The 22,489-nt window shown below is 47.8% G+C and overlaps 1 protein-coding gene and 1 long non-coding RNA gene across 7 annotated transcripts in view; one reads left to right on the top strand and one right to left on the bottom strand.

The window, feature by feature from the left end:
* The window catches only part of MCC (MCC regulator of WNT signaling pathway), a 386,129-nt gene that overhangs the window by 33,616 nt on the left and 330,024 nt on the right, over positions 1-22,489 (bottom strand). For all 4 annotated transcript variants that reach the window (XM_032403844.1, XM_032403845.1, XM_032403846.1 and 1 more), the window contains 5 exons: positions 11,945-12,091; positions 10,899-10,988; positions 9,644-9,792; positions 4,857-4,997; positions 1,534-1,637 (listed from right to left, as the gene is read on the bottom strand). In XM_032403844.1, coding sequence (XP_032259735.1) covers positions 1,534-1,637; positions 4,857-4,997; positions 9,644-9,792; positions 10,899-10,988; positions 11,945-12,091 — 631 coding nt within the window. The remainder of the gene's footprint in view (positions 1-1,533; positions 1,638-4,856; positions 4,998-9,643; positions 9,793-10,898; positions 10,989-11,944; positions 12,092-22,489) is intronic.
* LOC116632168 lies at positions 7,458-14,719 on the top strand. Of its 3 annotated transcripts, none has more exons than XR_004299348.1 (4): positions 7,458-8,226; positions 8,391-8,459; positions 9,695-9,800; positions 12,413-14,719. It is a non-coding gene; the product is annotated as an uncharacterized LOC116632168 (long non-coding RNA). The 3 variants fall into 3 exon arrangements; XR_004299347.1 differs by lacking the exon at positions 12,413-14,719 and adding an exon at positions 10,808-10,890; XR_004299346.1 differs by lacking the exon at positions 12,413-14,719 and adding an exon at positions 10,672-10,801.

Genomic DNA, 22,489 nt, shown 5'->3' with positions numbered 1-22,489 from the left:
TTTTCCTTAATACATATATTAAAAAAAAAAAAAACTTGACAGCAGGCCAAGATCATTTTAGGATCTGTTTAATATGAGGTATAAAGTTTTATGGTTTAGTGGAAAGACCCTGAAAAATGAGGTTTCTAATGGAAATGCTGGCAGAGTTTCTACTTCTGGGGCGGGATGTTAATTCTATTTAAAAGAGAGAGAGAGAGAGAGAGAGAGAGGTCACCCATACAAATGGAGGCCTGCTCCCTTGTCTCATAACTTAGATATGAAGCAGGAAATTAATGCCCAGGATACTTCCTTTCCTTCAGATTTGCTTCAGATTCCTGTCCAGGTCAAAACTGAAGGAGGAAACACCTGTGAGTGGTCAGTGCCCAAGCTCGACCACAGGGGAGGGGGAGGGGCAGGAGCTGGTGAGAACAGCGGGGTGGGGGCGGAGCTGCAGTCCGCAGGGGCCCTGATGCAGACATTCTTCGAAAGGTGCCTCCTGGAAGGACGGCCCCAGTGGAGGCTCCCGGCCCCGGCCGAGAAGCCCGTCCCTGGCAGATGGCCTGGTTCCCGTGGCCGGGGACTCCTGGTTCGTCCACCTGCCCAGGTTCGGCTCTGGAGTTAAACAGTTTTCTGTGTACCTGTCGGTGCTTCTCCAAAGAAGCTACTGTTCTAAAGCGGAGGCTGCGGGAGCATCCAGGCCACGGCACTGAGCTATGGCAACCTCTCTCCCTTGATCTCTCTTCCCTCCTAAGCACTATTTCTCCTGTGTCCTCCTCACACTACTGTAAGGCCCTGCACAAGCACAGGCCAAGTTTTAGCAAATACTGCTAACCAGGATGACACAATTGTGTCTTTTTCAATTATATACCTCTTCCAGTTACTCAAAATTGAGGGGTCGTTGTAGGGGGCGGTGCAGATCTGAGGTACAGAGTGGGCCGACAGGACACATGCCCCCGGGGCGGGGGAGGCGAGTGGGTCAGCGGACCGCTCTGTTCCCCCACAGGGCTGGGCCTGCGCTCCGGGGATAGCCCTCTGCAGCGGACAGCAGGGTGAGAAACCACTTCCTCTGTGTTCACAAGGCACCTGGAGACCAGAGAGGGGGAGCCCATGCCTCAAAACCGCCCAAAAGAACAAACCTGAGGCCAGGCAGCCAAAAGAAGCAGCGAGTCTCCGCAAAGGCCACGTGGGCAGCAAAGGGACCCTTAACAATCAGCATCCCAGAGAGGCTGTGGGAAAGTCGGTCCCTTTCATCACAAACCGTGGGCCTCCTGCTCCATCTGGTCCTACTGCTGGCCTGGGAGAGTATGTTTCCTAAGAGGGCTTGTTTGTTTTAACTTGCCCGTAATTCTGTTTCCACTCCAGTTCTTGCTGCATTCAACATAAACAATTTACTCATTCAGTCATGAGGAAGAAACGAAAAACACACTTGACAAGCGAATTTCGTGTCGTCGGGAGGTGTTCCAATGCCAACAGCGAAATGGGGGCACCACGGAGCAAGGGAGGCAGGGGACGAGAAGGCAGAGGGAGGGAGGGAGGGACTCGGGCCACACTCACCAGGGGAGGAGCCCACGCCGGCCGCCCGGAACTGCCCCAGGATGAGGCTCTGCTCGCTCTCGGCCAGTGCCAGGAGGAGTTCGTAGGCTTCTATGCACTGCTCACTGGGACAGAAGCACAGCGTACCCTCAGTTCTGGCAGAGGACGGTGGGCCTCCTCAGGGCGGCACTGCGCCCCCGGGGAAGCAGCTCCAACCTCGCTGTCCATGCAAGTGAGGAAAGACCCGCAAATATTCCTGCATAAAGCCAAGGGCTTGGGGCTCTGCTATGTTGCCCACCCTCCCCCCTTTCTACTTAACTTAAACTTTTACTTTAAACTAGGATCTAGGGGCGCCTGGGTGGCTCAGTCAGTTAAGCATTCAACTCTTGATTTGGGCTCAGGGTGGTGAGATCGAGCCCCGTGTAGAGCCTGCTTGGGATTCTCTCTCTCCCTGTCCTTCTGCCACTCCCCACCCCCACTCGCACCCAAGTGCGCGCTCTCTCTCTCAAAACAAATACATACTTGAACTAGGATGTAGAAAAATACAAGGGAAGCAATGAAAGTGGGAGAGTTAAATTTAATGCCTCTTTAACAATCGGCTAAAAAGGAAAGGTAATATGCCTATGGTAGCCAGCCTCCACGATGGCCCCCACTGATCCCATATGCTGGTATCCTCACCCTTGTGTTAGCTCCTTCTGCACTGTACCAGAGTTGGTCTATGTGACTAAGAGGATATGGGATGTCATTTCTAAGATGAGGTTATTTAAAAGCATCGTGACTTCCATCTTGGTCACTCCCTCTCTCTCTCTCCCTTCACTTTTTCTCTTGGATCATCCTCTCTAGAGAAGGCCAGCTGCCACGTCTTAAAGACTCTCGAGCAGCCCCATGGAGAGACCCATGTGGTGAGGAACTAAGGCTTCCAGCCAACAGTGAGTGAAGGACTGAGGACTCCACCAAACAGCTGTGTGAATGGGCCTCCCTAGAAGCACATCAGCCAGCTCTGGTTAAGGTTTCAGATGACACAGCCCTGGCTGACCGCTTGAGCAGGACCGCCTAAGAGACTCCGAGCTGGAACGCAACCCAGAGAAGTCACTCCCAGCTTCCTGACCCTAGAAACTGTGCCACAAGAAATAGTTACACAATAATTGGTAGAAAGAAAGAAAGAAGGCCCCAGAAAGAAGACTATTTTGACCCAGACCTGTAGTAGCCCCTAGCCACATGTGGCTATTTAAAGTAAAAAGAATTTAAGTAAAATGAAAAATTCAGTTCCTCTGTTGCGATAGCCATGTATCGTATGTTTAAGAGCCACACGTGGCTAGCAGTTACCACACTGGACAGCGCAGACAGGTAACAGGCCCATCATCACAGAAGGTTCTACCAGATGCTTGTAAGGTTGCCCTTTGAAACACTTACGAAGTCTCTGACAAATGTGAATTTCTAAGAGGAAGAAATCAGTCTCTCTTCTTCATGCCTGTCATCACTGGACACACCAGGTATAGGATCTAGGAGGGACCCCTTCCCCACTGCCACGTGTGACCCACAGGGACCCACGTCGGCACAGGAAGTGGAATGTGTGCGTAATGCCTGAGTAGTCCGGGACAAGATGCCTGCAGTGCAGAAATTTCCCTGCCAAGCAAATAACCGATTAGCTTCTCTCAGCTAAGCAGGGGAAATGTTGCTTTACTCAACATTTAGTCAACAGACCATCTGTTTGTCTATTGTCTCACTTTCATCTTCTTTCACTAAGAGATAAGAGAAAAGGATAAACCCCATCACTAGCCCCGGGTGTTGGCCGCTCCTCTTTTCATGGGCAGTCCCTCTTTCAAGTTAGAGACCCTGCGACACTGCTTCATCCACACAGATCAGAGGCAGGCTGCAGAAGAGCCTGTCTCAAGAGTTATCACAGGTGGGTTATCTGCTTGCTTTGGTGGGTCTGTAAACTAGCACGATCGTGCTCTAGCTTTGGTCTCATGTGTTTTGTTCTTTTTTAAAAGATTTTATTTATTTTGACAGAGAGAGAGACAGCAAGAGAGGGAACACAAGCAGGGGGAGCAGCAGGGAGAGGGAGAAGCAGGCTTCCCGCTGAGCAGGGAGCCTGATGTGGGGCCAGATCCCAGGACCCCGGGATCATGACCTGAGCCGAAGGCAGACGCTTAACGACTGAGCCACCCAGGCGCCCCTCATGTGTTTTGTTTTTTTAAGTAGGCTCCACGCCCAGCATAGATAGAGCCCAACATGGGGCTTGAACTCACGACCCTGAGATCAAGACCTGAGCTGAGGTCAAGAGTCGGATGCTTAACCGATTGAGCCACCCAGGCGCCCCTGGTCTCATAGGTTTTGGGGTTTGATTTTGTTTTGTGAAGAAACAAAGTTTCTTAAAGTTTCTTAAAACATATTGATCTTTTCGGAGGGTGCTAAGAATAAGGTACAGTCACTACTCTGGGATCTTGGCAAATATGCCTAAGGGGTGCCACTAATAACAGAAACCTCTGAAAACAATAATGCATAGCTTTGTAGCTACGAAACAAATAGTAACTTAAAAACAGATAAATTCCAAAGCTGATGAGGCTGAAAAAAAGTGGAACATTCATATACCACTTGCTCATCGATGAATGAACTGCAGTCATTTAAACTGGCTTGTTTTTATGGGGAAAAACTGGGAGCGTGCCTGAAGAGCCACAAAAATATTCATATCCTTTGACCTATTAATTCCTGCTTTGGAGATTTTATTCCAAGGAAAATATTCAAAAGAATGAAGGTATTATCTGTATTACATTATTCACCATAAAATTATTTTATTAGGATACTAAAGTATTTTAATATCCTAAGTCTGCAAAAGTCTAAATGTCTTTTAGAGAACTGAGTAAACAAAACAACAACATATAAACTTGATCCAGGGGATACAGCCATTCAAAATGCAGGCAGACCCTTAAGCAACATTACAAAACCACCATAAACTGAAGAAACAGAATGTCCTAGATTTATAACAATGTAAAATATATAGGACAATGAAAAAAGACTGGAAAGAGCAAATGGATATATAAATACGAAAATAAATATTTTGAATGATATTACTTGAAGAAAATAATATTTAAGTTGAACATGCTGGCAGAAACATCTCAATTTTCCAATACCATACTCATTACTCTTCTTTTCTTAATTGCCACAAGGTGCTAATGGATTTTCAGTATGTATCACATTAGTATTTGCTGGTCCAACCCCCTCCATATGTGTTCTAAAAGCCTGGTTTCTACTTTGAGGCAGGTTACTGTGGATGATTTCTAAGTTAACCTCCCGCCCCCCGCAACCTTGCACACGCGCACGCAGGGCCTGCACTTCCCTACCTGTACTGCAGGGCCAGCCGCAGGGCCGTGGCATTGGACTCATACTTTCCCACCAGCATGCTCATCCTCTCAGCGTTGCTTTTGCATTCTTCCAGCGTTATGGTCAGGAGGTCATTTTGGGATTTGAGGTGCTCGATGCGGCTACAAAGGAAGAAAAATCTCTTTTCACGATTTCACATTAGGATTACAATTCATTTGCCAATAGTTGAGCCATCTAATCTAGATCCAGGCCAGACACGCGTGTTAGGATGTGAGCTTGTCAGCGGTTTTAGCAAACGTAACTGACATGAATAATAAAGGAAGCAACCCTAAGTATGAGAATCACTAAATTCTGTGTGAACTGGAAATACACACAGGCCCCGTGGTTACTTCCCACCCAGCCGGCAACACACCATGTGCCGGGTGCCGGGTGCCATGTGAGGTGCTGAGGATCCACCAGGGAAAGGAGCCAGCCACGTGACCTCAGGCCCTCAGGAGAGGTAGGACAGGTGCGCTTCAATAAGCCACCCTCCACGGGGACAAACAAGAAGCAGTGCCACAGTAATAGCTACTATTTGTTAAACCCCTGCTCAATAACCCTCTGTGGCCCTTTGAATTAAGTATGATTATCCCCATTCTCAGAAGAGTAAGTAGAGGCACGGAAGGGTTAAGTGCCTTCAGGCAGTTTGACCTCTCAGATCCTGTGCTCTGAACCACTCACTACAGAGCAGAAGCAAAAGATGAATCCGGGTGTAAGAAACTGTCCCTAAGGGCCTCTGAATGGGCGGCAGACAGGAACTGTGGATTGTGTCCCAAACCCCTTCCAGGCTGGACAGTCCCACGACTGCTGGCTGTGGGCAGGGACCTCACGCTTTATAGGACTCAGGACTCTAAATTCAGGTCAAATGAGTTTGTGGCAAAGTCAGAAAAGCATAATAAGCCTTCAGCTTCTCTGTTTTCTGCCCTGGGACAGAGGCCCTGGATGCAGTGATTCAATTCCCATGCACACACCCATTTATAGTACTCTGACCACCAAGTCTTAAAGACACAGGGGGTTTCACACATACACAATGCAAGTGACTCTTAAAATGGTAAGGGGCTTGCAAGCCATTTGCCTTGAGGATCAATCTTAGGACCACGTATTTTAGAGCAGAATGCAGAGACACTCACCAACATGGGAGATGTCTGGTGAGCATGTAATTAAAACCACCGTGAGGTTTTGGCAACTCCAAGCTTGATTCAATGTAAGGTGTTACAAGAACATACTTTTCTGTTCTTGTTGACATTAAGACTTCCTGAAACAGTCACCACTCTCTTCAACACTCAACGTGCTCCAGTTCGGTCCCCACTAAGTAGATGAAACTCTTTAGTCAGCTCACAGACCTCCTCGTGACCGATCCCATCTTAGAGGCCTTCTCAGGCAACACCCACTAACAGGCTACTCCTTCCTTCTGAAAACGTTCTGTCTCACTTGGGGCATGATAGATCTCTACTGGTTTTCTTCCTGCCTTGAAGGTCATTTCTTCTGTCTCCTTCGTTGGCTCCTCATTCTCTATGAATCTGTGGGGGTTGGCGCTGCCTCGGGACTCACGGCTGTCCTCCTCTATCAGCACTCCCCCTGCTCCCCGGGGTGCTTTTATCCAGTCCCATGACTTTAACAGGCACTTACGTTCCTCTGGCTCCCAAATTTCTTTAGCCCAGACCTCTCTTCTGAGTGCCTGTCTCGTATGTCCAGCTGTTTCCTGATATTTCCAATGTGGATGTCACACGAGCACCTCAAATTTAACATTACCAAATGAGACTCTGGATTTTCCCCCAAACCTCGTCCTTCTCTATCTTCTCCATCTCAGTAAATGCTACCACCATCCACCCAGCAATACATGGGAGACACATGAGAATCTTCTTTGAGACCGTCCCTTCCTCTTACATCCAGATCTAATCCAACTGCGGTTTCCACTGATTCTACCACCAAACACACTGACCCCCACCTCCTCACATCACGTCCACCTTGGCCACATCGGGCCACTACACTCATTGCTCTGCTTCTACTCTTGCCCTCCTTCCGTTCTTCACACCTGAGTCAGCTCTCAGAATTTAAACCAGACCTGCTCTTCTGCTACATAAAAAACCCAACCAAACAAACAAAAAAACCAAACCCTTTAACGACTTCCAATGACACTTAGAATAAAGAGCAAACTTGGTCCACGGCCTCAAACTTCATACCCACCACGCCCTGCCAACTCCACCACCTTACTGCATGTGACTACTTCTTTTCATTCGCTCCATTTCAGTTCCATTGGCCTTGGGGACAGTTCCCACTTCATGTCAACCTCCTTTTCCGCCTTAAGGTTGTCAATTGCTCCGTAAGACTCTCAGTTTGTCATATGGCTGCTTCCTTTTCCCCTTAAAATCGCAACTTAAAGCCACCTCTTCAGAGATGCCTTCCCTGGCTACCTATCTAAAATCAACGTCTCCTGGGGGCACCTGGGTGGTTCTTTCGGCTGAGCATCTGACTCTTGATCTGTGAGTTCGAGCTCCGCGTTGGGCTCCATGTTGGACATGGAGCCCTACTTAATAATCACCCCCCCACCCGCCCCTATGCTATCACAGTGCCCTGTTTACTGGGAGTTTTCTTATGATCTCCTTTGTTTGCTTCTTGTATAGCTCCCCAAACAGAACAGAAGCTCCATGAGAGACAGGGACCTTGTCTGTCTTACTTTCCTTTGCATGACAAATAGCTGAGCACAGAGTAGGTACTTAAAACAGATTTGTTAAGTCAGGAAACATTTCTGAGGAGGTATGACCCCCCACCCCACACACAATCAAAAAGCTAAGGGCTCTCATTTTGGGGGGTGTAACAAGGCCTCCAACTTTGAGGTAGGTAGTTTAATAACAGAGTCTAAGGTTATTCCCACATTCTAGTTGTAGCTATGGCCATAGGGAAAACACTGGAGGGGAAGTCCAAGGGCAGGGGTAGAATTCCAGCTGGGCTATTTAACAGCTCTGGACTCCAAGCAAGTTGCTCAACATCGAAGCCTTTGTTTTCTCATTTGCAAAATGGGACTGTTCTGCCCTCCCAAGTTGAAGATTAAGTGGTTGTGAGAACCCTTTGTAAACTGTGAAACACCATAATAACGTGAGCTACAAGGACCAAATGCTTCCCCTTTCTTTGGCGTCTCCTAGGTGCGCAGAACGGAAGAGAAAGGAACCTCCCCCAAGTTCAACCACAAAGCAGGCTTGTTAAGTCCCAGAATCTGTGGAGAGGAGATCCTCACTCACAGAGGGCCCCTGAAGGCATCTGACTTCATTAAATTGCAAAGGGCATATCTGATTCAATTCTTAAGCACCCCCCAGCCTGGTACGGAGAGGACTGCTCCTTTACTGCTACAAGGTAATCATCGGGATTGTCACTCTCAAGTATTTTGGATTTAATAAGGAAACCATTTAATTTCCAGATTTGAAATGACCTAGATTGCTGCGTTTCCTTAGTCCTCAAGCACTATGTTAAACAGCTTCAAATCAGGGAGGACTAATATGGTAATTCAATTTATTCAGGTTTGCCAGACACCAGGGGAACGGCATTCGGCAACCGTGGAGGGGGACCGGCATCCACATTTCTTCCTGGTGAGTTCACGAGCCTTTCAAATTCTTACTGTGCTCTTCCACTGAAGACTGGTGGGTCAAGGCAGCCACGCCACACTTGGATAGGATTCAGTAGTGCGCTCTGCCCCTGCAGGACCCATTCTGAGTCAGTGGTTTACCAGGACTTGGCCCTGGTCTTTCTTTGCTTTTTCAGCAACTCCCATCACCGGGATGACCTACAAGCCAAGCTTTGCCAAGAGGCATGAGTGCAAACTCTAACTACCTCTGTTATGAGATTTGGGAAGAATCCATAAAACTGGAAAAATTTTCTAAGTAGGACGGTTAGAGCTACTTAGAAAGTGATTCTAAGTAGGACTAAGTGGGATAGAACGTAGGGACGGAGGGTTGTGTACTTTTGCAAAGAACATAAGTAAAAATTAGGCAACCCTCCGGAGGAGCAGGGAGGGCTAGACCAGCATGCCTGGTCAATCCCAGAATGCCTCGATCAGACTGCCTTTGCTGGTTCCTGATAGCTCCAGGCGCCCCTAGGATGCTGACTCAACATTCCAGAGCTGCTCTCTGTGGTTCCTGGCAGCACAGGCCTGCATGCTTGGTAGCCGTCTTGTCTTTCTGACCTACTTGTCATTCAATACGAACAGCTCCCAGGACTTGCTACATAATTTGCAAGGCCCAGTGCAAAATGAAAAGGTGGAGGAGCCCTGCTTCATAAATTAAGAATTTATTTTTATTTTTTCAAGATTCTATCCATTTATTTGACACAGAGAGAGCATACAAGCAGGGGTAGCTGCAGAGGGAGAGGGAGAAGCAGGGTCCCTGCTGAGCAGGGAGTCCGACTCAGGGCTCGATCCCAGGACCCCGGGATCAGGACCCGAGCTGAAGGCAGATGCTTAGTCAATGGAGCCCCCCAGGCGCCCCAAGAAATTAAAATGGTGACAGCAGAGCAGTAAAGCCAAGTGTGAGATCCTTCCAAACACGAGGCTTGTGCACTTGAACACACAGGTCACACAACGCCCATGAAGCCAGCCCCGACTTCGGTAAGCGCTCTTCTGCTGAACAAGAAGGTGGGAACTCCCCGCCCACCAGGCTGACAGCATCCCCCTATGTCACAGTTCCTAAGCCAACTTGAATTGATCTTTGAAGGGGAAAGGAGAGCAGCTCCCCATCCCCGCAACACCGCCGTTCAAATACACAGGATTTCTCCTTACCTATTCAACCGTTCTGTTTCCACCTCAAACTCTCTAATTTTGCTTTCCGAGATGGCAGATCCGTGTGAGTAGAGTGTTTGGAAGATCTCCTGGATGTTGGAGCAGTCCTGAAGAGAGTGGGCCAGGTGTTCCGCCACACTGCTGGATACCTGCACAGGTGAGCACGAATCCCGCTCTAGACAGTGGTCGCTTTAGGGACCGGTCCTCAGATATGACTTTGCATGCGGAAGAATCTACAGCCGATATTCCTCGACAATCAGGCACCAGAAGATGATGACCCTGATTTTTCTCAGTCTGTATAATATGATTCTATGATCAAAAGCTAACTACTGTGAAAATAGTACATGAACAGGATCAAAACACAGCTGTATCCTCCAGGCATGTGTTGCTGGGCAGCAGACCTGGGGGAGCATGCCTCTTTAGAATTCCTCAATTTCTGGATATTGAACAGAGTCTGGACTCCCTTCCCCTTCCTGAGCCCCCTGTGCCCCTGTCCCCCAGGCCCTCGTCTCTGGTTGCTGCAGCCAAAGAGAGCAGCCGGCTCCTTTATTTTCACAGTTTGGCTTTGGCACCGAATCTGGATGCAGGCAATTTTTCTCAGCACATAATTCTAAATTAGGGCTTTAAAAGTACTGTTCAGGCTTTCCCCACCCCTGGGGATCAAATAGCTGGCTCTCTCAGCCTCATCGTCAATCCTAAAAAAATATTCCTTAGGGAACTAAAACGACTCCCTTTTCACCACCCATCAGCTCTTACAGCCCCAAGGGGTTTGTAGGCTCTCCAGATGAAAACCCTGGTACTAAGTGAGAAGGTTCCAGTCTCTCCCAGCATTGGGCTATGCTTCAAAGGCAGCATTCATCCTCACTGGAGAGCACGTTCCCTTTTAAGAGGCCCGTGAGAAAGGTAAAATTCTTTCAGAGCTCCCTGACCCGCTCGGTCTCGGGGGTAGCAGGGTGATACAGAGCAGGTACTTTAAGACTTTCATCTCCATCACCAGTAACTAGACCTAAATCATTTCTTTCTGACAGTTTGCAGGTAGAGAAAGAGAGAAACTCCCTTATAGCTGAAGAAGTAATTCTCCGATGAGGAAACCACTGTACCCTTTAATCTGATCCTCTGGAAGGAAATGGGGTATGACTGGTTTTATAATTAACTTGTTTACAGGAGGTGAACTTGGGAAGTTCTGTCACCTACAATGTGCCATCTGTGTAGCCCTACTGGGCACTCTCTTGCCTTGCATCTCACCAACACTCACCCCGATGCTACTGATTTCTGATCCCAGGACTGGCCGATCTGATGACGAAGACTCGGACCTGGTCTTCGATAGCTTCACCCTCTCAGCAATCTAGAAAAACAAAAAATTATCGAAAAATGACATATCACTGTCCAGATAAACCGTCGAAGACTGTGCTTATACAGGGCTACTGTTTAGTCATGGCGACTAAACCGATTCGTCAATTTCCTAAAAATAACTCACTCATCCAATTTTTCCACCATCTGCTTCACCCAGGGTTTTCCAACCTCAGCACTCGTGACATCTTGGGTTGGATATTCTTTGTTGTAGAGGGCTATTCTGTGCCCTGTGGGATGGTTAGCAGCACCCCTGGCTTCTAGCCGCAAGATGCCACTAGCACTCTAGCGGTGACCATCAGGACTGTCTCCAGACGTCCCCCAATATCCCTTGGGGGAGGACAGAATCACTTCTAGTTGAGAAACAATGGTTTGACCCCACTTATTCAACTTGATGGTTGAGAACCCGTCCCCCTGCAGAGACCGGTAGCCCACCAGGGAAGAGCGCGTGTGTCATTGTTACAGTCCCTCTGGGGCAGACTCAGCATATGTGCAGGGGTGGGGCCGCTCCTCTAACTGCCTTGGCCTGTCCAGCAGAATCTACTTTTCTGCAGCCAGGGCTGTTGGTCCTATGAGAAGGGTGATCACTGGTCCATTACTCAGGGTCCCCTCCTGGGCTGAATCTCAGTCCCCCAGAGCAACTATCCATCCACCCCTTACTATGGTAGAACCTACAAAACATCTCACTTTCCACAACGACTGGTCAGCTGTGACCTGCTCCCGCTGGCTGATTAAGGAGAGTTGGCATCCAGGTCACAGCCAAGACAGACAAAACTACCAGCGGGCTATCTCTCCCTGCAGCCCCAGCGTAGGAGGCCTGTGAGAGACTCGAGGGAAGCTCCTCGGCGCCCTGTGAGCTCATCCCAGGCCTGCACAGTGGCCATGCTTGGTAGAGGCTGGTGCGGATTCCAGATAAAAGAGCAGGCTTCCCGCCCGTCCCCGGGCGCTCACCTTGGCAATGGGAATGTCATTGCTGCTGCTGCTTGTGCTCAGCTCCCCGGTGCTGGGGTTAACTGGGCGGTTGGCAGAAGTGAGGCGGCCAGGGCTGGAGGGCCCCGTGGCCTGCACGCTCTGTAGTCGCGTTTGAAGCTCTCGAACCTGAAATAAGAATGCAAACTTTAGACACAGTTGGTGGCTTCCCTGGCCAAGGAGCAAAGTAGCCAGATGGCTGGGTTTTCATTTCCATGAAGAGATTAGCTTCACTGAAAACCTAACTAAAGCTAACTTGGTTAAGTCCACATAAAAGTTTGTTGTATTCTTAACTAGACCTACCACTGGCTGGCCATCATCTGTTTTTCACAGGTATGATCTAAAAATGTTTTCTAAGGCTTTGAAGGCTTCCAGCAGAGGGGGAAGGACCATCTTTAAGGAATGTTTGTTCATTCTGCCTCATGGGCCTGAACGTCTTGGGCATTGCAGATGGAGAACCTGGGATGAAATCGCCACTCGCCTGGAACTCAAAGCTCAGAGGAAGAGAGAACAAATGATTTCAATGCAAGCGCACATTAATGCTGTAAATATCCACCTAAGGTGCTGTAGGAAGCTGAAAAGGGGAAGAATGTACCTCCATCTCAAGTCGACAGGGAAGGAGGGGATGGTGCTTGAACAGGGTCTTGTAAGCGACCAGATCGCAATAGACAAGATGAGGAGGGGCCGGCTCTGATGGGGGTGCTGAGCAAGCTGGGGGTGGGGGAATAGCTTGCACAAGGGCACAGGCATCAGGGTGACACACTGTACTGGGAGAACTGCACGCTGTGGAAGAGCCGAAGGCACTAGCAAGGAGGGGAGACCAAGGGCAAGACACACGCACCTGCAGCTTCCCCCCAAGAGACTTGAAGATGGGATTATCCATGGGACAGCGGGAAGGAATATCTACAGAGTCTTTCTGCATAAAAGAGAAACCCGGGGTCCTCTGAATTGCATTTAGAACACACATTTACCTGCACAGAATTTAAATGTGCAGACTCTCTTCTCTATGGTTATGGCTCAGTGATTTCCAAAGTGAGAAGTGTTCCAAGGAAGTGAAAATAATTGAGAGAAATTGGTCTGATGACCTGGATCACAGTTTTGTCATCAGGTACAATGTCTACCTTGAAGGGCAAACTGACTATAGCACCCATGGGTCCCTACAAATGGGCACTGGGTCCTGCTGTGAAGAATTAGCACGAGGACATCTAAGTCAGGGCTTTCCAAACTTGTCAGTGCACCAGAATGTCCAGGAGGCTTGCTAAAGAGCCTAGGGTCCCATCCCCAGGGATTCTGATTTGGTAGGTGGAATGTGCATATCTAATAGGCTCCCAGGATCTGCAGATGCTCCCAGTTGGGGGCTCACACCCCGAGTCCTAAGGGACTCCCGGGGCCACATAGCACTTTAGTCCCAGAGACAGGAGGAATGCAACCACATCCTTGACACCAAACCCTTCTCCAAAAGCAACTGGAAAGCTTTTCATATTAAATATCTTGGATGTCTCCATCCTGCTAAATTGGGAACCAAAAGTAATTGAAATTTCAATAATTCATCAACATATTAGAAGCCAAAATAGGAAAATTCCCTCAGAGCGAATTGCATTCAATGGTGTAACAGCTAAAAAGTGCCTCACGCTCTGCTGCAGCTTCCAGTAACAGGGGATTGATGGAAACCCAGGTCATCCTCATAGCACACCAGAAACAGGGCAGACCTCAAAATAGTTTAAAGACTAGAAAAACACATGCTTGTTAAAGCCAAAGGGTATTGCTGGTGAGAGCTGACAGGGCTTATTCTGGACTGGTCCCCAACAAACCAAGAAGAGGTATAGTGCGGATGCCTTGTTAGGGCTGCATGGCAAAGAGAGGGCCTACTTTCCCATCAAGCTGCTTCCTGGCACCCGGGAAACCTCCCTGACGGAGACCAGGGATTTCCACTGCTACTGCTATCAAAGTCTGATGAGGTCCTGAATAACTGACAATGTTAACACCATTCCAAAATCTAAAGAGTACCCGAATCATTCACAGAATAATCCGTGGTCGGTTCCTACAATGCCAAGTGGCCTACTCACCTTACATTAAAATATATAAATAAATTGTCTTGGGCAATTTACTAAAAGTGCATTAAAATTACCCATGTTATTGAAAAAAAGTTTCTTCTTCTAATCACTCAAGTAAAACATGTCCACTGTGGAAAATTTAGATGGCACTGAAAAATAAAAACCGAGAAGGTACCTAATATTCTTTCTTCCTATCTCTCCATGGCTTGTTTGTGCACAGGCATGCATGCTTAAAATGATTTCTAAATCTAAATATCCATTTTCGTTTAAAAAGCGTTAGACCTGGAGAATGCCTTTGAAAACTACAGAATAATAAACATGTTTATTTTTGGTGTACGCTTTATCATTTAATGGTAATTGTTAGGCAGTGAAAAAAATCCAGCTGAAGGGAGTGGAGCGAGCTTGTCATGAAGATAGACAGCCAGCTGGATTAAATAGCCTTCTCTCTTTTCTTGATTTGGAGGTGGGGGGTCTTAATTAATTTAAATGAATAAATGCACAGAAATGAAGGCTACAGCCAATTTGCTGATTCAGCTTAGGTGAAGCCTGGGAGAGGGGAGAGACACAGCTGTGATTGTCTTCATTCCTATTCTTACCCACTCTAGCAGGTTGCATCATGCCCTTCACCGCCCCCCTCCCCCAAAAAACAGCTTCAAGTTCTAAACCCACAGTACCAGGGCACCTGGGTGGCTCAGTCGTTAAGCATCTGCCTTCCGCTCAGGTCATGATCCCAGGGACCTGGGATCGAGCCCCACATCGGGCTCCCTGCTCCACAGGAAGCCTACTTCTCTCTCTCTCACTCCCTCTGCTTGTGTTCCCTCTCTCACTGTTTCTCTCACTGTCAAATAAACAAATAAAATCTTTAAAAAAAAAACCCACAGTACCTGTGAATGTGACCTCATTTTGGAATATGGTCTTTGTAGATATGATTAAATTAAGACTCTCAGGATGAGATCATCCTGGATTTAGGGTGGGTCCTAAATCTAATGACTTGTATCCTTGTAAGAAAAAGGAGAGGGAAATTTAAGACACAGAGGTACATGAGGACCTGGCTGGCTCAGTTGGTGGAGCATGTGACTCTTGATCTTGGGGTTGTGAGTTTGAGCTCCACATTGAGCGTAGAGATTACTTAAGGGGGGGGGGAGGGAAGACAGAGGCACAGAGAAAAAGGCCAAGTAAAAATGGAGGCTGAGATTGGCCTCAAGTCAAAGAACTGCGGGACCTACCAGAAGCTGGAAAGTCAAGAAAGGATTCTCCTCCAGAGCCCTTGGAGGAAGCGCAGCCCTGCCAACACCTTGACTGCGTGGACTCCAGAACTGTGAGAGAATAAATTTCTGTTGTTTTAAGCCACTGAGTTTGGGATAATTAAATAATATACCTGCATTCACTGAAAATATTTTATTAAAGAAAATACGTTTGTCTCTACAAAATACGTGGTTCCGAGTCAGGGGGTAGCCAGGAATCACAGCTACCCAAAACAAGGAATCAATACTTGTAGGAAGGTCATTCATCACCCTTTCCAGGCTTTCTCAATTGGAGTTCAGCAACAAAACACAGAACGTGATTTGAATGGCCATTTTCTGATTTCTCCTGAAGTGAGCACGTAGCCAGTCCTCATCTAGATGCCCTGAAAAGAAGTCAACCTCCTGCAGCAGTGCCTGGGTGGCTCAGTCGGTTAAGTGTCCGACTCTCGATTTCAGCTGTTATGATCGCTGGTGGTGAGACTGAGCCCCATGTCGGGCTCCACACCGAGCCTGGAGCCTACTTATGATTCTATCCCTCTTCCTCTGCCGCTCCCCACCCCCACTCATGCGCACATGCTCTCTCTCTCAGAAAAAAAAAAAAAAAAGGAGTCAATCTCTTGCATATATTGGAAACATGATAGAGTATGAAGGTAAAATTGTTGTTTTGTAGGGGCTTGGAGTTGAGCCAAACACTCCAGTGTGAATGCACTCTGAAAAGGGCTATCAACAGGAGCATCCAAGTCTAAAAGACACATTTCCTCTGCCTTGCCACAGTGGGAAACACTGGGATTCAATCTTGGAGGTCATGTAGTTGTTCATCAAGCAAATAAAAAGGAAAAGGCAAACAGAGGCAGGGTGGAGCGGGCTGGGGAGGACTCTGAAAGGTTCAAGTAAGGAAATGACGTTAAAATGCCAGAACTCTGCATTTCTCATTTATAACTTAATGACCCTCAAAGGGAGTAAAGGGTCTTATAAAAAAGAAAATCATTTGAGGGGAGCCTGGGTGGCTCAGTTGGTTAAGTGTCTGCCTTCGGCTCAAGTCATGATCCCAGGGTCCTGTGATCGAGTCCCACATTGGGCTCCCTGCTCAGCGGGGAGCCTGCTTCTCCCCTGCCTGCTGCTCCCCCTGCTTGTGCTTGCGCGCGCTCTCTCACTCGCGCTCCCTGTGTAAAAAAAAATCTTAAAAAAATCATTTGATTAGAAAAGAGAATGAACTGAAATGAGCAAGAAAAAGGGGGTGAGTCGAGAGAGATGATGAGGCTCCAACACAGCGAAATGGGAACAAAAATGGTAAAATACACCCTAGAGCAGCGTCGCCCAACGACTTCCGGGAACAGTAATGCTGTTCTACAGCTGCTCTGGCCTCACGTGGCTACTGAGAATTTGCAGTGTGCCTACTAGACCCAAAGAACTGAATTTTTAATTGTATTCTATTTTAGTCCATTTGAATTCAAATATAAATAGATGTGTGTAGCCAGTAGCTACTGTAATGGCCAGTGCAGTTCTGGAACTATTCAAGGAAGTTCAAACAAACAAACACACACACACAAACAACCCAAACTGGTAGCCGGGGTGATTCAGTGAATCAGGGCACTACTCGGCACAATGGGGAAAACGTAAGAAGGAGCAGACTTTCCAGAGAGAAATAAAGATGCTAGCTTTGGACATGCTGAATTTGCGAAAACCATGGAGTATGTGAGTAAGGATATTCAGTCAGCAGTTAGAAATATAACCTAAGGGAAGGAGATCAGAACTGGGTATACCGTTTAAGAATTTTGTGTGTGGATAAGGCTGCCCAGGGAAGAGGCAAGGCACTAGGTGCGGGGGCGGGGGGGGGGCGGGGAGGAGAGCCCACACATAGCCAGGTGAACTGAAGGATCAACGGAGGACAGATGAGACCGTGATTTTGCTCCAGGAGAGAAGGGAAAAAGGTGAGGATAGGCAATAAGAAAGGTGAGTTTGCAGATGGGAGAGAGAGGATGGGTAACAGAACGGCCCCCATCTGATGGTTTGTTTCTCTAAGAGGAAAGAGCTGAGGTCCTCTGCTAGGAGCGAGGGAGGGAATAGCAGATGTCAGAAACGAGGAAGGAAGCTGAATGAGGACCAAAGAAGAAAAAAAAAAAAAAGCTTACACAGCAGCACTGAGAACTCAGCTGAGCTCTTTCATTCGAGACAGTAGACTGAGTAAATGCATTATTCTCTTCAAACTCTGGAGACCTCATGAAAATAATAGTAAAGAATAAAAACCAGATTAAAACCGTAACAGTGAAAAGCACATGCTTAGGGCATTAGCAGAAAGATTTGGGCACATTCTGTAAATGCAAAGTGGAGGGAAGAGTATTGATGGAAGGAACAGAATGGAAAAGCCAAATTCTATCAAATACACAAGGGGAGGCGGCCTGTCTACCCTGGAGAAGGTTGGCAGGGCTTAGACTCAGCTTTGGCAGGTATATGAAGGACAAGAATGAGGAGGAGGCTGAAAACGGGAGGAATAAGGGTCTGGATACAGAACAAATGACAATTTCCAGCGCATGACAGCCTCAGCTAAAGTAAACAGGCACTCCTGCTAAGGATGCATAGAAACGTTGCATAAAAGAGGAACAATGAGAAAGAAATTCACTGCCAAGGTTAAAGGAAAGGCAGTGAAATCTCCAGGTGCCAGAAATGAGGTGGGAAAGAAAGCTACAGAGGTTAGGAGGGAGGCGGTGCCGCAGCAGCCCTGGGAATGGAGAGCAGGGTGCAGTGTGTGGGGCCAGGAGGGCCAGAGAGGGCCCCTGAGAGTCAGGCCGTCTGCGCTCGGATCCTCCTCGGTAAGCCTGGAAACTTCCCGCCCCGCCCTTCTGTGACCCTCACACTAACTGGCAGGAAGCCAGAAAGAAGCCCTAGAACTGTGCCCAGGGGTCAACCGTAAGAAGCCAAAATCCCAGACCCAGGACACAGGGTGCTGAGTCCAAATCTATAGCATCTGTGTACTACAGGGCCCCCACTTGGAAATGAAGAGTTAAAACTGGTCTGGATTTCGCCAGCCGGTCACTGCCTCAGAGACTTAATTTGTAAATCACCCAGTATCATGGGGGGACAGGAGACCTAACACTCCCGTGACTGGAAGCTGCTGGACATGGGGGGACAGTTGTGCAACGGGGTCGATGACCCAGGAGAGGCAGCAATCTACAGGAGGAGAGGAAGCCACCCGAGAAGAAACGAAAATAAAGCAAACAGCAAACTATATCACAATCAGTGTAGGGCCCTCTGCAAGATAAAAAGATTAATTTCTTTTTTAAGTTTTTTATTTATTTAAGTAATCGCTACACCCAAAGTGGGGCTTAAACTCATGGCCCCAAGATCAAGAGTCGCAGGCTCTTCCGACTAAGCCAGCCAGGCGCCCCTAAAAGGAGTACTTTCTATAAAAAGTAAGGAATTAGGAAACAAAAACAGGCAGGTATCATCAAACAAGAATAGGCAGACGAGAAAAACAAGCCAGTAGAAAATGTAGCCGATGACATAAAATCAATGTACTGGTTAAACTCTCAACTGGTTAAAACTGAAAACAGAATGAGTGACTTGGAACAGAGCACAGAAATTAATTCAGAACACAGCACAGGGAGCTAAAGAGATACAAAATATGCATGTGTCACTGAGACCACAAGTGACCCACCAAGGCCCCAACATACTTTTAAAGGAGTTCAAGAGGAAGAGAATACAGGAAATGACAGAGAAACAGTATCTGAAAAGAAAACAGAGGTGTCTTCCAGAAGTGGAGGTGGACCTGAGTCCTGAAGCGTCACCCTAGGTTCTAACCAGGTGCGGCAGTGTGTAGAGACGCCTGTAAGTTCTTTGATGTTCCCTCCATCAAGGGATGGAGTCCGAGTCCCCTCCCCTTGCCCGCGCCTGGCCTGAGGGACTGCTTCTAATGAACAGAATATAGCAGAAGCAGTACTACAGAGCTTCTGAGGCTAGGTTAGAAAAGGAGGATCCGCTTTGCCCGCTCCCTCTAGGGATGCTGGCTCTTATAAGCCGGCCACTCCACTGTGAGGAAGCCCGGGCCACCTGGAGAGGATGCTTGCAGGTGTATCTGACCAATAGTCCCTGCTATGGCCCCAGACGACAGCCAGCCTCACCCCATAGACCTACGAGTAAGGACGCCTTCAAGATGACTCTGGCGCTGGCCACCATCTGACTGTAACCACATCTGAACCTAAGCGAGAACAGCCAATGCATGGTTCTGGGGAACCAAGGGGTTCCAGATAGGAATAAATCATTGTTTAAGGTCTTTAAGTTTGGGGTGGTTTGTTATGCCACTAACGCTACTTGGAAAATGAGGATGCAAACATAACTGCATACGTAGCAACACTGTAAGGCAAACGTAGGGGGAAAAAAGAACAAAGAGATCATCTTAAAGTTGGTGGCAGGAAGTGGGAAGTCTTGTCGTCGGGCATGGTCCGCACGGCGGGGGACCCTACAGACTACGAGGTGGCCACGAGCGCGTCAGACCCGATGGGGTACACAGCAATCCGGACAGATCCAGAGTGCTGAGTGGGAGAAAGGAGTCTACAGCGCAAAAACATTTATGTAAATTAAAAACAAGACACAAAACACGGTGTATAAAGACATATGCAAGACGGGGAAAGGGAATGGGATATAAAAGGAGTAAATAAATTAAGTGAGGGACCTTTCACGGATCAGTGAGTGTGCTTTTAACAGAGGAATGTCATTAGCTTATCTCTCTGCCCTTGCAGGCCAAATAAAAGCCAACAAATGAAAGAAAGTAAATACAAAGATGAGAGATCAGGAGCCTACGAGATTATGGTAGCCATACAGCGAGATGCTGGTGACAAAGAATCTGGAAATGGAGCTGCCAAAGACAAACATCCGGCGGGGCGGGCACAGGGTTTCCCAAGTGGGGGGGAAGTCCACCGAAAAAAGGGAGGCTAGGACAAGTGTAAGACGGGTCAGCTGCTGGACACTTCCATCTCCCAGGACAGCTCAGGGACGCAGACAAGACGACTGCGCAGTTGATGAAGTCATCTGTGAATGTGGTTCACAGATGGGTGACACGCAGGAATGAAAGGTGGCCCGGGAGTCCTGAGCAGGATTAGAAACACGGTCACCAGCCAGAGAAGGAGTCTGCTCGGCTTACGATGTGCAGCACTGTTCACTGGGTGGCTGTCATTTCAGGCAGTTAGGTTGTGATTCACAATTTCACTGTGTAATGGAGCTGGCTGAGGTGAGGGGGTTTCAGCCCTGCAAACGGGTAGAACCGCTGGGCTGCAAAAGCTCTCCTCAACGAGCTTTGGGCAGTTGGGCCCTTCTGCTTCTCGGAGAGCAGCCTCCTCCAAGTCCAGAGTTTGCTAAGAACCGCTCTCTTATTGGAGATTTTTTTTTTTTTTTTAAAGATTTTATTTATTTATTTGACACAGAGAGACACAGCGAGAGAGGGAACACAAGCAGGGGGAGTGGGAGAGGGAGAAGCGGACTCCCCGCAGAGCAGGGAGCCCGACGTGGGGCTCGATCCCAGGACCCTGGGATCATGACCTGAGCCAAAGGCAGACGCTTAAAAACTGAGCCACCCAGGCGCCCCTCTTATTGGAGATTTTATAAGACTTTTCTTGGAACCCTCAGACAAATGAGGAATCAGAATTTATTTACAGAAAAGATACATTTGTTCCTATGAATCTCATGCCGTGTTCCAGGAAAGTCGTATTTTTATTGGTCAGGGCAATTTCATGTAGGCTGAAATGGAAGAGGAAGGGGACTACAAAACAGAAGAGAAACAAACCCAACAGCATTTCCATTCTCTGAAGATCTGCTAGGTGCATTGTTTTCTCTTTTGTTCCACAGACCACTGAAGAACCTGGACCGAATTATCAAAATGGCCACATCAGGGAAGAGGTCAGAGTTTTGGCTGCCTTCCTAATTTCTTACCAGCTTTCCAACAAAGAGAGTCAGCTACTTTCTTGATGGCCATGAGTCCGCCTTTAAGCAGCCTGATCTGGAATTTCGAAGCAGGGGTTGGAGAAGAGAGGCCAGGGATGGAGAAGCAAACACCAGTGCCCACAACTGAAAAAGTTACCTCACAATTTCCATGGCACAAATGTGCAGGAAGCCCTTTTAGAGTCCCTGGAACAGTTTCCAAAGAGGACATGAAAAGAATCCTAGTTCTGCGGGTTCTCTGCCTTGGATCCCACACATCACCCCTCCTCAAACCACAGAGAGGAAGGGCGATGGGTTTTACCAGTGATGCTCTGTTGGGCTCAAATCAAGAGAAATACACATATAGGTCACTTGTTCTCTATGAAAAAACTCATTTTGCCTTCACTTAGCGTTGTCTTACCATGCTAGCAAGACTGGTCTGTAGAAGCCCAACGAAATCTGGTGCCCATGTTACTGTAACCGAGGATGGTTTACCAACTTCTAGTCTGTGTGGAAGCAGGTGACAGAATGAGGAAAAGGGAGAAGAGGACCCAGGAAAAGCATCTGGACAACAGGACAATGAAAACTGCATCCGATAGTAAGGTTACCAGGGCCCAAGTTTTGGCACCATTGTGGACTAGGACGAGATTATCAAACTTCTGTGGGTCTCCGTTTTCTCATCTCTAAGAAGGGTTTAATACTAGCAGTGGTCTTGTAGAATTCTGATACAGATGAAACAAGATGTGCATACATCATTGCTCATCACAAGTAAATGCTCAAAGTATGTTCAGCGTTTGAATTTAGGCTTTAAATCCTGCTTTGCCTTCAGAGGTATCTGTTTTTAGTCTGAGAGGGGTAATGTTTACTCTGAAAATGTTCAGAGAATGTTAATACTATCAATATGAGAACAGATTTTTAAAAATAAGCTGAAGATGCCTGGAGAGGCTCTTGGCCCACATCCAGTGGGTGACTGAAGGACACTTCCTTCCCTTTCCTGTCCCCGAGAACTTACTGGGATCAAGATGAGCAAAAGTTTGCCAGGGTCCTGCACCCCATCCATTGATTCAGTGGCGCATGGAAGGGCCAGGGCACATATCCTCCAAAAGACTTTCCAATGATTCTGACACACACACTGAGAGCCACCGCAAGATGGAGGGGCAGACAGCCTGTTTCCCTGGCACTCTGATTCACGTCCAAGTCTATCTGGTGTAATGCTCAAACAAACCAGCTGAGTTAGGAACATTTTCTGCTCAACAAATCTCCATGTGCTCCTTCACGTTTCCCAGTGCCTCTGTGGTTAAGGAGGGGCGTCTGTCCAG

This window comes from Phoca vitulina, unplaced genomic scaffold, assembly GCF_004348235.1.
Source record: "Phoca vitulina isolate PV1807 unplaced genomic scaffold, GSC_HSeal_1.0 scaffold6, whole genome shotgun sequence".
NCBI lineage: Eukaryota > Metazoa > Chordata > Mammalia > Carnivora > Phocidae > Phoca > Phoca vitulina.
This window is presented reverse-complemented; position numbering and strand designations above follow the sequence as displayed.